Here is a 14,860-nt window from a genome sequence, read left to right as displayed (position 1 = left end):
TGCTTACAGTTAAATACATCATTCCCATTTCATTTTCACTTCCTTTGAGTATGTCTTCAAAAATCCCATCTCAGCTTTCACACAGAAGAGCCTCTGTGAGTGCCAGCCTTTCCTGAAAATCCAAGTCCCTTACAGCAGAGCCACAGCTTTAACTGTCAAAAAATAGTTAAATAGCCAAGTAATTTAGGGAAAAATTGTAGAATGGTAGAATGGCTTGGGTTGGATGGGACCTCAGAGATCGTATAGTTCCAAACCCCTGCTGTGGGCAGGGTTGCCAACCAATAATTCAGGCACTCGATCAGGTCACCCAGGGCCCAATTCAGGCTTATCCACGGCCTGAAATACCTCCAGGGATGGGACATCCACAGCTCCTCTGAGCAGCCTGTTCTAGCACCTCACCACCCTCCACTGAACAATTTCCCCCTGACATCTAACCTAATATCCCCTCTTTTCATTTAAGGTCATTCCTCCTTGTCCTATCACTATCTACCCTTGTAAAAAGTTAATTTCCCTTCTCTTTTTAAGCTCCCTTTAAGTACTGAAAGTCAGCAGTGTGGTCTTCCTGGAGCCTTTTCCAGGCTTTTCATTTCCTCTTTTGCTCTCTTTTTTCCTCTTTTCCTCTCTTTTTCCTCTTTCCCTCTCTTTTTTTCTTCTTTCCCTCTTTTTTTTTTTTCTTTGCAAAATGTTTCCCATTTAAAGTGTATTCCTTCACCTATAAGTGTTTTATCTTAATTTTTAACCAAAATAGGTGAAGGAAATAGGTTACCAGTTTCATTCTGGAAGAATGTATGAGTTAAAGGAAAATAAAACAGCCATTTGAAACATTTCTTCAGAGATACGTATCCTGCTGCTGAATTAAAAACTTAATTCCTTATACAGCTGTTAGCTGATTTTTCTCAATAAAGGTCCTTTGATCCTGCTCTTTTATTACCGAAGTAGTAACACTGCCAGCTATTTATAGCTTTTGTTTGTCTGGAAACCCAAATTTCAGCAGGATGTAATTAAGAAACTACATAATCTGTATGATTCTGTCAGACTATCTTTTCTACAGTCAAAATGGGCTCTTTACTCTTTTCTTGATGATGTGTATGTAAACTATCTCCTCCACATAGCAGAGGGCGATGAGGCAGGGCAAGGGGACACTCGTGGTCTGTGCAGTTCTGTCAGTGGCTCCTGGGGCTGGAAATGAGGGCAGCGTGTCTTGCTCTAGGGTACATTCCTTTATGGGGGAGAAAAGAAGGGGGCATGGGAATCTGCATACAAACTCTAAAATTCCAAAAAAAAAAAAAAAAAAAAACAGACAGTTATTATTTTTCTTTTTAAAAAAGAAAATTTGTTTATTTTGTGGTTGTTTTTTTTTTTTACTTTTTTATTATTTTGTATTTCTATTTTAAATTGACTGTTGATTAACCGTTGACTCTTGAACAAAAAGTCCAAGTGAAGCATCTGGGCTGCATCTTCCTGCTGAAGTTCAGGACTTCTTCCTGTCCAAACCAAAGTCTGCTTCTTCACACCAGCAGCTGCCTCTGTCACTTCTCTGACCCCTCCACTCCCCCTGGGGAGGGATGAGGGAGTGGGACAGGAAGGAGGGGCTCATGGAAGCCTCAGCTGTGAAAAGATGAATTACCAGGAAATGGAGGTCCATGTGAGCCCATGGGATGGCCCTGAGTTGGGGCTCTCCTGGGTAACGGTAAACTTACAGGATCCTTGTGCCTCTACGTTGTTCAGTGTCCCCAGAAGTCGAGGTCCCTCTGCTGAACTTGTTCTGCTGCCTCCTCACAGCAGCTCAGAGGATGGCAGTCCCTGCCCCGCTCTCTTCCTCAGGATTCAGTGAAGAAGAGATGAGAGGACTTGGGAAGGGACAAGGGGATGGGAAAGACAGACTCGTCAGAGCCTTGGCTGTGAAAAGAAGAACGACCAGGAAATGGAGGCTCTGTGTGAGCCCACAGGGTGGCCCTGAGCTGGGGCTCTCCTGGATGAGGGCAAACTTACGGGGTGGGAGCATCAGCACCGGCGTCGAGGCGGCCGTTTGGATGGAGGTGGACGGATCCTGGCGCCCCGGCGATCCCTGGGGCGCAACCTCTTTCTGATCGGCCTGGCAGTGGTGCTGCGGTGGCTGGTCTGCAGCAGCGGAGGTGGATCCACCTCCATCATGTCATCCTCCGGAGGCAGATCCACCTCCATTGGCTCCGTGTCACTGCCAGGCGGGTCCACCTCCATGGGCTCGATGTCATTGCCCGTCAGCCGCCTCTTCTTAAAGGGTGGTTGCTCCATCTCAATTAGGAGAAACTTCCTGACGTGCAAGCGCCACTCGCTCTCTCCTCTCAGGGGTTCTGAGTGTCCCGTGGAAACCAAAACATGGCAGTTGGGAGGTGGTTGCAAGAATGTACCATGGAGTGGGGGAGCTGGGGGGGGGGCATAGGGGGGAGTTCTCAGCCACCTGCATCTGACTGGAATGTACCAAGAGGGTCAGGGCAGGAGGTTCTTGAGCATCCTGCAGCTAGCTGTCTGTGCTCAACAGCAGCAGAGGGGGCAGAGCATACTGATACCCCACAGGCAGCCAAGGGAGATGTAATCATTAAAAACTGTTGAGTTTCAAGGATTGTATCAGCTGTCCTTTCCCATCCTTCATCTCTGAATGAGAAGGTGGCACCTCTTCTGCCCTGATCCTGGAGGAGAGAGGTGGGGAGAAGAGGGCCTGGCATCCTCTACACGACCATACTGGGACAGAAGGGGGGTCTGCTAGAGGGCCTGTGTCTCTAGGGCCTGGTCTTGGCCTGAGAATCGGCCTGTGGATGAGAAGGCTGATAAGAGATTGCAGTCCTCAGCCTGCACTCTCCGTGGCTACAGAGTGGGTGATTGAAGGTGAAGAGCCAGGCCCTCCACTCCAGCACACAGAGGATCGCTGGATATCAGTCATGCCTCTAGGTATAGTTTGGACAGATTTGATCTCTGCAGTTTCTAGAATAGCGGTCTTAGGAAGCTTAGGGACAGGGATACAGGTGTGCAGGTGGCTGTCCCCCAGCAATTGACCCCTGTGTACCTCAAGCAGCAGGAAGTGTTCATATCCTACCATCAGGTGAAGAGGAAAGGGAGGTGTGTGTCCTGTGCAGTGTCTAAATTATAAATTGTGCCAAGAGAATCAACAGACTGTTGCTGAACTAAGATTTAAGCCAGTTGTATTCCTGTTTCTGGTGGTGACTTGCTCTGCCTGTGCTAACATGGTACCGGATGATCTCAGTTTGTTCCTTGCTAGAAATGGTGGCAAAAGAGGAGCAGTCTGCCCTGTCTCATGTTTTTACTAGTAGGAAGCCAGCTACCATGATGGTATATGTTTAATGTGAGATTCTCAGTTAATAAATTGCCTTGGGATATAAGACTATACACTGCTGTCACTGCCAAACCCGTAGAAAACAGTATGTAGTCCCCCTTTGGTGATGCACGTACGTTTATTTCTGAATTTGATGTCTTCCTATTCAAACTCAATGAGCCAAAAAGGACATATTATTAAGATGTCACAGTGTGCAGTCCCTTGCTGGTTTTAAGCTGTTTAATTCTGTTCAAAGAGTGGAAGTGTTTCAGCGTTATGGTTTTTAGAAATGTATGGCTTTTGTGTTAGTCACACCAGTGCAAGAACAGCCTTGCCTTTTAGATGAGTTCTTAGTGGTTCGGTGCACTCTTTGCCACACTGGAAGATGAAATCACATGCTTCTGTCTTTTTATTTCAATCCAGTAAAGGACTTGAGTGCAGGTACGGGTGAAATTTTGATACACTGCTTCTTAGTTCTATTGGTTTATTTTGTCTGTAGATTCAAGTGTCTGGAATGGATGTTTTTCTTGATTCCACTTATGTCATCCAACAGACTGTAAAATATAAAAATATTTGCACATTTGCTGCAACAAAATCTCTACTAAATTACTGCCTTTCTAAGTAGTTGGTTGTTTTCAGATCCCTTGGAAATGGACTTGGGAAAACATAAAGTACAGTATGTTACATCATTCAGTTTCAGGTTGCAGTTCTAAAAGTTGCCTTTCTTATTTTACTATTGCAATTTCATACAAGTTTTCCCAGGTTATTAAGTACATGAAGTAAGTTTAGCCAAATCTAAGTTCTTGTAATGCTTGCGATTTCTTGTATTATGTTATTTGAATTTTTTATGTGTTTATCCAACCAGCAGCTACGAAACACAATAATATGATAGAGCTATAAAGGCTTTTAGTCTTGATGAGGAGACGAAGTTTTTTTCTAGGACCAAGAAATAAAGTTACATGAACTTTTGAAGTTTAGCTCTTAGCTTTGGAATGGTTGCATTACACTGTCATTCTTTGGAATTATTTGTGCATTTCAAAAACAGATATTCTTAAAGATTTTTCCCTTCATCTGCAAGCTGTTGCCTGAAACCTGATGGTTGCAGTATAGCTTGTGGGTTTAGGGTTTTTTGAGTGTCCTATATTAAAAAATCCTACTTGGCTATCAAGGCTGCATTTTGGCATCTTGGTGATTCTCAATTGTGCAGCAAAATTGTTAAATAGCAGTTTCAAAATTTTAGAGCCTTGAGGCAAGCTGCTCCTCTGCTCCTCTAGCAGTGTTACCCTGATGGAGTCTTGAGCTTCTGCATGAATCACTGCAGCATTAGGTCCAGGGTTTCTTGAGCCTGGATTGAAGTGGATTTGTTGGAGGAAGTCAAACTGTGAGTGCTGTTGATTGTGGCATGGGGGGTATGCTCCATGCTGTTGATTCTGCTGTGGCAGCAGTGACTTTCAGCAGGGGTGCAGGATGATCAGGTGGTAGCAGGGATGTTTTAATGACCAAAATGTTGGCTAGAGGACACTTGAAAGACTTCACCTGACTTGGTGGGTTTAGCAGTGAGCAGCATTATCCAGACAGCCTATTTCATCTCAGAAGTATCCTCTGAGGAATACGTATCTGTGGTTTGGGCTTATTGGTGAGATGTTTTAGGCTATCTCATGTCACCTTCTATATGTGATTTCTTGTGTATATCCAGCTTTTATTGATCAGAAGTCTGAAAGCATGTGTGAAGAAGAAAGAAGAAAGAAAGTGCTTCTGTATGTAGTATCTTCTTTTCACTTAAAGTCAGTTTCCCTGTGTGGCTCAGGAATTGATATAAAGGCATCCCAATTCTGTAGCTTCTTTGTCTGTCTGACCTCACTCTTTAACTACTGCTTAAAGATAAAATAGGGAGAGTTTGTAACCTCCAGCACAGGTTTTAGTTCAGCTTTGTGCCTTGGCTCAAAAATTATTTGGATTATTTTCTATCTTCGCTGGGTGCAGGAGCCAGGCTGCAGGAGGTGGTTGCGATTTCCCTTTGAAGCAGTGGGACTTGGGGCCAGAGTGGTTTCCTTTCTGCGTTGCTCTGGCCCCACATGAAGAGGCAGCTGCCTCTGCTCCTCAGTGGGTGGTGCTAGCAAACCAGAGTCAGAAACTGCAGCAAAGCCTTTCCACTGAAGCTTTTTGCTTAGGAGGTGACAGTAAAGCAGAAAGGGGGTATGAGAACAGCAGTTTGGGAATCTCTTCTTCGAGTCTCCGGCTGATATCCAGCTTGCTTTCTTTGTGGTTTGGTTCCCTGGGGCAGCTGGCAGGGCTGTGCCCCAAGGTAGCCATTAAATTCTGTGACAGATGGTGAGAGCTGGTGTTGGCAGCACGCTGCACTTCAAAGTCAAATACTGGGAGAATTGGTTGTGAATAGTCATTGTTTGTAAAACCTCACCAATCTGTGTTGTAGTGTAATGTTATTTTTTCTGCTTTGTTCAAGCAGCCTCAGTAATGAAATGCTCCTCAACGTGTTCTGTTAATGGGCAACAAGCAATTTCTCCGAGTGTTTGGAGGAATTTCATTGGTGCTGGGCTGTCAGCTATAAACCCCAGAGTCCCAGCATGGCAAGTAGTGGTAGGGTTTGTTTTGGCAGGCTGTAATAACCTTGGCCTCTTTTTGTGTGGAATAATAGTGGTAAATAAGAAGCTGTGCTGAAATTCCATGGCATGAGCTAATTAATTCAGGCAGATTCCTGTCTCCCAACTGTCAGCGTGCAGTTTCTTAACACCTTCTGTAGAGCAACAGGTCACATTCATTCAGAATTTCCTTGGAGAGGTCTATTCTCAAATTAATTTTTGTTCGAGTGCGTAAAAATAGCTAGGGAAACAAAACTCTTCAAAACTGCAATAGCTTCACAGTAAATCACAAATTAAAAGTAAGCATTTTTCAACTAATGAGTGCTCGTACTTTTTTACAAGATATAATGGAAAGACTGGGCAAAATGGAATTTGAAAAGTTTTTCTGAGGGGTCTTTTGTGTATGTTTTATTCTCTAATGACTGCAAGTCAATAGTTACACCTTGCTAAGCCCAGTGGCTCATTTTCCCATTCCAACTAGTATTTTACCACTATCTATCTAACGAAATTTCTTTCAGATAAGTTATATGATTCCAATGTGTGCCATCTTAAAGCAAGTAGTACTAGGATACTGCTTACAAATCAGAGCATACAGTGTTTCCGGTGTTCACTAAAAGCCATGTTTTGTGTGTGGCTTTGTTGTTTGTTTCCCAACAACTCTTTTTTTCTGTCAATAAAATACTAGGATGTTGTATGTCATACCCCTTCTTACTCTTTGTTCTTTTTGTTCCTACAGGCAATTAGTCGTTACTTGCCCAGACGGGATCCAGTTTTGAAACCTCTTATCTATGAGATGGTCCTGCATGAGTTTTTGGAGAGTGACTATGAGGTACTATGGCCAGACATGTCCACATGTAGCAGCAGTTGCAAGCAAAACACACTCAGCAGTGTAGAATTCCAATAGCAGATTCTCCATTGTCTTCAAACAGGTTGTCAATGAACAATTCCATGATAGCAAAAAAAGACACATTTTGTTCGTTTTCAGAAGAATAAGTAAAATGTTTTTCAGGGAACGCTAATCTTTTAGGATTGTTTACTTATTAGGAATACTATTATTTTTAGTTGTTTAATGTAAAACAAGTAGTTCACCTGCTTCACAAAGCAAGCAACACCTGAAAGAGACCCAGCTTCATGAATCTTGATAACGTTGCCCTAAGAAGGAAAATCTATACACTGTGCATGTTTGTGGGCATGTAGAAGTGGCTTAGAGGTGTAGCACAGCATGTATCGTCTCAGAGGCTTAGCTGGGGCTTTGATGTTTTGAAATGTTCCTTAGGCACTTATTTCTGTTTCTGTTACAATCTCTTATACTTTTAGGGGTTTGCAACCCTGATAAAAGAGTGGCCTGGAGATCTCTACAACAACACAATCATAGTTCAAGCTGTAGTAGATCACCTGAAGAAAGACCCACAAAACAGGACGTTGTTAAGAACCCTTGCAGAGCTGTGAGTACAGTTTAAAACTCCTATTACAGAAAGTGTGCTTGAGATAGGATACAGTAGGTTATAAATATTTGTCTAACTCTCTTAACAGTGATACTTGCTGTGTTGCAGTGTTGCAGTGTATGAAGGCAAAGAGTTTAGTATGAGATTGGATTTGCTACTTCTCTTTCCAAAACAAGTAGCCTACGTTTCATTCTGTGCTGCCTGAGGAAGTCTTTTTTGGGAAGAGGAAAATAACAGGAAGACAATCTGTTGGTTTTTTTTTCCCTCTGTTTCAAAAATAGTATATTTAAGTTTACTGCATGGCTGGAAATATGTGACTAGAAAATGTGTTAAAACTAATCTGGTTCTAAAGTACTTCTTACAAGGATACAGTTCTTCAGTTTTCTCAGCCTGATGCCCAGTTATATTAAGTTATCTTTGTACACCCTCTTTTGAAGAAGTCAGAGCTACTGTCTGCTGCTCTGTTACTATCTGTCCCAAAGTTTCAAAAAAACAATGTGGGTTGGTTTTTTGTGTGTTCGCTTTTTTTTTTTTTAATTTTATTTTGCTCTGAAGTGGTTTTCAGGTGGCTTCCAAAATGAGAAAAGCTAATGTTTTTTTGTAGCTTTCCTTGTGGTTTTAAAACAGGAGATAGTGAAAGTGCAGGAACCACAGAACATAAATACTGTGACTGTTACACAAATGGAGTTGCACAGTGCTATTCCTCAGTATTAAAAAAATTGGCAACTATTCAACTATTCATAAAATCAAGTAGCAACCTAATATGTTTTGCATTCTGACGTGTATTTATTTATTTTCCTCTCAGAGGTGATTTTCTTGCACTTAGGTCACGTAAATTATAACGTTGCTTTTTGGCAGGTATACTTATGATCAGCGCTATGGCAGAGCCCTAGAAATTTACCTAACTCTGAGACACAAAGACGTCTTCCAGTTGATCCACAAGCACAATCTGTTCAGTTCCATCAAAGATAAAATTGTTCTGCTCATGGATTTTGATTCAGAGGTATGGTGCTTTTAATACTCACTTTCAGCTAGAGATATCTTAACAGATTATGAATAAATTAGTTTAAAGATAGAAGTGAGACATAGAGTTTTTTTACCGTGTCTGGATACATTCTGAGACAAGGAGATGTTTGCCTGGACTGCATAGTGATTAATCCAAGGATGAATTTTTTCTTTTATATTTCCATTTGAGTATCGCTCACAGTGAGAAGAGTGCCAGTTGTGAGATCATTTTTGTAGGTAGACTTACACAATGATATTTTTCTGCGTTTCTCATCAGCTCACACTGCTGAGGAGCCAAATATAGTAAGCAGTTAATTTGTTGTGAGGCAGATTTTGAATGTATTTTGCACTTTTTTTCATTGTAATGAATTACTCTGTTTCTGGAAGTTTGTGTAGTCATTAACTTAAATCTCAAAAATCAAGAAGTGTGCATATGGTGCCAAATTCAATCTTCTTTCTTCCCAGTTGTCTAAAACCTCAGCAGATGAGCTTTTTTATGTGTGCTGGGAAAAGAATCTGGTACTTGGGGAAACAATCCCTATGATCATTGGGAGAAAACAAGTAGATCATCTGTTTCTGTGCAGCTGTTTTTTCAGCACTGGAACTAAAATGGGGAGCAATCTATACCAAAGATGATTATTTGGTATAGTGTATAGTGTATCATTTTTTTTAAATAAATAAAATGAGTTATATCAAACATCTGTGAGTTTATTTTGTTTTATTACAAGTGGAAGCAGAACAGGCACCCTGATAACTACTCTTGTTTACATGATCTTGGCTGCTCCTGTTACAGTAGCAGTGTGCAGATAGGCTGGAGGAATCCAATTGTAAAGCAAGTTGAGCTGTGTGTTTCCTGTACAGCCATCACCCTGCAGCTGACTTTTGCACTGGGATAAATAGTATTTCTTCAGCATTTCTCTATGGCCTTCTGTGAGCCATGACTCAATGGGCATCCTTTACCTGCAGTGTAAGTGCACAGAATTGATTACTGTTAGTAATCAATGTAAACTTTGTTAACGTTGTAAACTTTGGACAGGTATTCTGGAAGAGTACATTATGTGTTTGTTTACCTGTAATGCTCTGCTGTTGGAAAGTGCTGTTGTTATGCAAACTGCTTTCTGAATTAATGCTGCTGAAAAGAATAAGTCTGCAGCTTCCATCTGATACCCATCACTGAACAAGCATAATGCTGTGATCAAGAATGACAAAATGTGCATACCTGTTTCTTACTTGGATTTTCTTTCTTTGCTTTAGAAAGCAGTAGACATGCTTTTGGATAACGAAGATAAAATTTCCGTGAGTATGACAAGTTCATGATACGGTGATCCAGTGCTGCTTGCATTTGTCATCCTCCTTTCAATCCTGTGAATGTGATGTTCACAGAGATTTGCTAATCTCTTGGTTTTTGTTTTCTTGCAGATTGACAGAGTTGTTGAAGAGCTAGAAAACAGACCTGAACTACAGCATGTGGTAAAAACTTCTATATTCTACTAGTTTCACTTTGAGCTGGATAAGATATCTGCAGGACACATCTCTTACAGATCACCTCTCCTTCGAGGACAGGCTGAGAGAGCTGGGGCTCTTCAGCAGGGATAAGTCCACAAGGTGACCTGATAGTGGCCTTTCAGTATTTAAAGGGGAGCTACAGGAGAGGAAGCAGACTCTTTAGCAGGGTCTATGGTGATAGAACAAGGGGAAATGGTTTCAAGTTCAAATAAGGTAGATTTAAGTTAGATATAAGGAAAAAATCTTTGACAGTGAGAGTGGTGTGGAACAGGTTGCCCAGAGATGTGGTTGATGCCCTGTCCCTGGAGACTATCAGTGTGAGGCTGGTTAAGGCCCTGGGCAACCTGATCTGTCTGTGGTGTCCATGTTCATTGCAGGGGAGTTGGACTAGATGACCTTCAGTGATCCCTTTCAGCTCCAAGGATTCTGTGGTCCCATGTGTGTATGCTGTCAATGTGCACACAATACTGAAATTTCATAAATCATCACAACCAAAGTGGCTACTTCCGCTCATCCACTTTCTACCACCATCATAGCATTTTTACAATAGTAAAGTAATCTTAAAGTGTATTCATGTGAGAACTTGGTTGTGTACTGCTTTTTGGTTAAGATCCTCTGAGGTATTCCTTATTTGCATTGCAGATGCCTGTGGTCTCTGGTCAGTTCCTTCTTGCTTGCTTCTCACTTCCTCTTTCCTTACATAGAAGTGGGGTTGGATGTTGGATGCAACTCTGAAACACATTTTGCTGTTCCATAAAGAGAGCAAACTGCTTATCTTTCTAGAGCAATAACTTCCACACTCTGCAGGACTGTTCTGCTTTGTGCAGAATTACAATACATCAGAACAACTGTGGCTCCAAATTGCTATTCTGAGAGCAACTCTTCAGTTGGAGTGTGCTGTTGGTAGAATGCTTAACATGTAACTGTGATCCTAGGCTGTATTAGGGAGGGAAGTTTTAACTTGCTGCTGTGCTGGGGCTCAAGGCATCGATCGATCTGCTAGAGAGAGTGAGTTTATGAGTTAGAGATCTGATTATAGCAAACAACTCTATGAAGTGTGCAGCCTGCAGCCCAAGAGCTGTTCGAAGAAGATGCCCTCCGTTTATGGAGGGCATGCATCTGTTTCAAAGTGTGGAGTCTGCTTCCCTTTGGATACAAGTGACCCTCCAGATTATTCTTAATTCTTTTTTTTTTTTTTTGCTCATAGAGGAAGAACGACCCCTCTATTTATAGTGCCAGTACTTTGGTTAAAATGTTCATAATTTAAACTTACCCATAATGGGCAAGCATATCTAGATAAATAAATGTTTCATTTGATGTATTTCTCCAAAGTTTTCCAGAAAATTCAAAATCTGTGAAGATTAAAGGACATTTATTCAAATGTTGCTAAGAACCTGTTTTACAGAGTTAATAATGGAGAATGCTGTGATGAGAGTACTTTGGGAAAAATAAAAGTAGTCTTCAGGATTTAATGCCATTTAGTATGTGTTAGTGTATTCCTGAGGAATTGATGAGGGGTTTTTTATGCAGTCCAAATCTGAGAGAGTTTCTGAATTCCCTTTCTATTTTTGTTTCTTAGTACCTGCACAAGCTTTTCAAAAGAGACCACCATAAAGGACAACGTTATCATGAAAAACAGATCAGTCTTTATGCTGAATATGATCGTCCAAATTTACTGCCGTTTCTCAGAGACAGCACACACTGTCCACTAGAGAAGGTAAGCCCCATAACACAAGTCGTGGATTTTTACATCTCACGCTTGTAGAATTGTACCTTTGTAAATGTGTCTGGTACTGCCCTCTACTGCCAAAAGGAGGAATCCTTTGGCTTTGTGATCATTACCTGCAGAAGTGATGCACCTTCTCCTGGCTGGAAGCAAAGACCTTTCTGGTGTAGCTCAGAATGCAGGAATCTGAGATGATTTTTAAGGCAGAAGTCCAAAATTCACACTTGATGCATGCCTGAAGCATCTTTATTCATCAGCGCCTGACCTGACTGAGGCAGTGGGTTGTTGTTGCAAGAAATAAACAATTGTTTTGAAAAATCTAAGCATAGTCAGTGTTAGATCTTGAAAAATAGATAACTTTATGTTTTCTAGCTTTATTTTCTAAGGTTCTGAGTTGTTTTCAAGTAACTTACACAATTTAACAGTCAGTAAATTAACAGAGCCAGAAATATTTTGACTTTGTACTTTTGCTAGCAGACTGGGAACTTTACAAAGTACTGTCTTGCCATCTTTTTTATCCTTTTTACATTTCCCCCTCACTTTGTCTCATCAAATATAAAATGAACTAATGATGCTCGTGTTTTTTTGTTGTTTTTTTTTTTTTTAATTTAAAATTAAAATTTCACTTCTGAATTAAAGTGAATGGAATGGAAATTTGAGTTTTCATTTGGGTCAGTATTTTATTAAACATGATTTTGCAGTTGAGGTCCATTCTGCTCAGCCAAGCTGAAAGTTTGCCTCTCTGTATGTAGATGTAGTGATGACACTTGTGGAATAGTTTAAATGTATTGTCAACTACTATAGTTTATGTGGTTGACACTCTAAACAGAACCATTCATAGCACCTCTCTTATTTTGCTTGCTTTTTTCAATTGTCAGTCAACTTTCCTGTTCAACACAGGAAAATAAAACTGTGTTAGGACTGCAGCCTTGGTCTTTGTTAAAATTGCCCCAATTGTTCCAAAAACAACATTATTTCAGTGATGTTTTTAGGCAGTGAGTTTGGTAGGGCTGCCAGACAGAGACTTTAATCAACGATGTTTACTTTTTTGACTGCGATTCTCTGAAATCTAGCATTTTTTATTTATTATCTCTCAAAATCTAGTATTTTGCCATATGTGTTATTTGCATGATCAGGGTTTTATGTGTGAAACCTAACTTGCACATTTTTTTCTCTCAATGCAAAATAACTGTAGTTATTTCAGATCCAGCTCTCTATGTTCCATGGTTGCTGATGCAGAAAAACACTGATGCAACCACACTGTTGGCACTGCTTTAAGCTGTAAACAAAACATGTCAGAGGCCCAACCCAGCCCTTTGCTTCATACACACTAGCATGTCAGGCACCATTTGGCCAGACTGCCCCTCTGCTACCACAAAATATAATGGAATATTGGTGGGAGGTTCCTGCTGTACCACCACCATCTGCCTCTGATGTCGTGGGCCAACGTAAAAAAACAGAAGGCATTACCTTTGTACTTTTTACCATAAATACCATATAATAATGCTTTTTGCTACATACATATATTTGCTTCAAGGACATAAAAGGGAGAACCATAACTTCTCAGGTCTTCAGTTTCTGTTAAGCTGATTCCAGTGCTGTGTGAAAATTGAAAGAAAAAAAAAATTTGAATAAACTCATACTTACTATTGCCATAAATAAATGATAAACAATGCAAGAGGAAGTCATTCTATTTCTCTAAAAGTAAGCCACTGCTTTCAAGTGCAGTTTAGCAAAGCTTATGTAAAACAAACTGAAGAAAAAAGTATGACTGTTCTCTCTTTTCCTCTAGAGGGAGCATGGCAGTCACTAAATGTGCAACTTCCAGAAATACTGAATTTTGATTTCCAAGTATGAAAATATTTATTTGGTGAACAATTAATTCCATGGAAATTCAGTGAGTCTTGAGTTTGCTTTCTGCTTCTAGGTTGTAAACAGCTGTGGCATCACTTGTGGCACACCCAGTCCTGCCTGATTTGTGTTGCTAAGAACTTATTGGTAATCAGTTTGGTAATTGTAGTAACTGGGGTGTTTTTCAACTGTGCACAGGTTCTGTAACTGCTGAGAGCTAATGTCATGGGCAGTTACAGAATCTGTGTGTAGCTGAAAAACATCCCAGTTACTAAAATAAATCTTAAAGAAAAAAGCAAAAAATGCCATGGAATTTCTCCTTTTAATTAATGCCAGAGGACCTGACAGTGCATGTTAAGGAAGCTGTATTCCTGTCAAAATGAGTAATGCGACTTCATGGAAAAGTATCCTTTAGTTTCTTGTAGCATTTGTGATCAATAAAATATCTTGTTACACGGTTCCCTGTATTCTCTTTCTTTGTTTTGTCTTAATTCAAGGCTCTAGAGATCTGCCAACAGAGAAACTTTGTAGAAGAGACAGTTTATCTTCTGAGTAAGTAACTCTCACTGTGATAAATTACAACATGCTCTTAATCTTGTCATGAAGTTTATGCTGCAAAAATGTGTGATGTATTGTTTACTGTCTTTTAACACAATTCCCAAAGACAAAGTTGGTATGTGGTCAGTAAGAGCAAATAACATGATTTGGAAAATAAAGGAATTGATTATTCATATGACATGATTTTGAGAGAACTTCCAAGAGAAGAGTAATTCTCTCTGTTTGAGGACAGGGGAGAAATAAAAAGAAATTTAAAAAAGGTTTTACTCTGAGCACATTTCAGGAGCGTAGTGTTACCTTTTGCTTAGGTGGAAGGTTTGCTAGTGCTGGTTTTTTCTTATTAAAAAAATAATTTTAAACTATTCAAACAGAAATTAACTTCCCCACCTCTGAATGGGAACTGTTGTATGACTTTAAGATTTGTATGTGTGTTCATGTATTAATCATAATCAGAATGGAAAGTGTTTATTACTGCCATAATCAATCTTTTTTTTAATAAGAACATTTTGTGGACCATTTGAGAGCAGAGTAGAATTTACTCATGGATTTACTTAAAGAACAGTTCAGAGCTACTGCTTCCTCCCTCTTATTTTCCATGGGTGTAAGCTGAACTATACTTAGAGCAAGTTAAGTGTGTTCATACAGGTTCTTAACAAGAGATAAATCATCTCAAAGCTCATATGCATGTAAACATACGTACACATGAACACACTTCACCTTGTGTCAGATGTTGCTGCAGTTTAGAGCCCCCAGTATGACCCACCATGCCTGTAAGAATGAATCTGGGTCCCAGTCCAGCAGAGTCCTCTGTGCACTTGTTCAGGTGATACTGATAGCTCTGGAATAAGCTTTCCTTTCA

The 14,860-nt window shown here is 40.4% G+C and overlaps 1 protein-coding gene across 3 annotated transcripts in view; it reads left to right on the top strand.

Moving 5' to 3' along the window:
* The window catches only part of VPS41 (VPS41 subunit of HOPS complex), a 104,509-nt gene that overhangs the window by 75,328 nt on the left and 14,321 nt on the right, over positions 1–14,860 (top strand). For all 3 annotated transcript variants that reach the window (XM_010713096.4, XM_010713097.4, XM_010713098.4), the window contains 7 exons: positions 6,647–6,739; positions 7,228–7,355; positions 8,214–8,358; positions 9,615–9,656; positions 9,780–9,830; positions 11,446–11,583; positions 13,941–13,995. In XM_010713096.4, the coding sequence (XP_010711398.1) occupies positions 6,647–6,739; positions 7,228–7,355; positions 8,214–8,358; positions 9,615–9,656; positions 9,780–9,830; positions 11,446–11,583; positions 13,941–13,995 (652 nt within the window). The remainder of the gene's footprint in view (positions 1–6,646; positions 6,740–7,227; positions 7,356–8,213; positions 8,359–9,614; positions 9,657–9,779; positions 9,831–11,445; positions 11,584–13,940; positions 13,996–14,860) is intronic.

This window comes from Meleagris gallopavo, chromosome 6 (genome assembly GCF_905368555.1).
Source record: "Meleagris gallopavo chromosome 6, MGAL_WU_HG_1.1, whole genome shotgun sequence".
NCBI lineage: Eukaryota > Metazoa > Chordata > Aves > Galliformes > Phasianidae > Meleagris > Meleagris gallopavo.
This window is presented reverse-complemented; position numbering and strand designations above follow the sequence as displayed.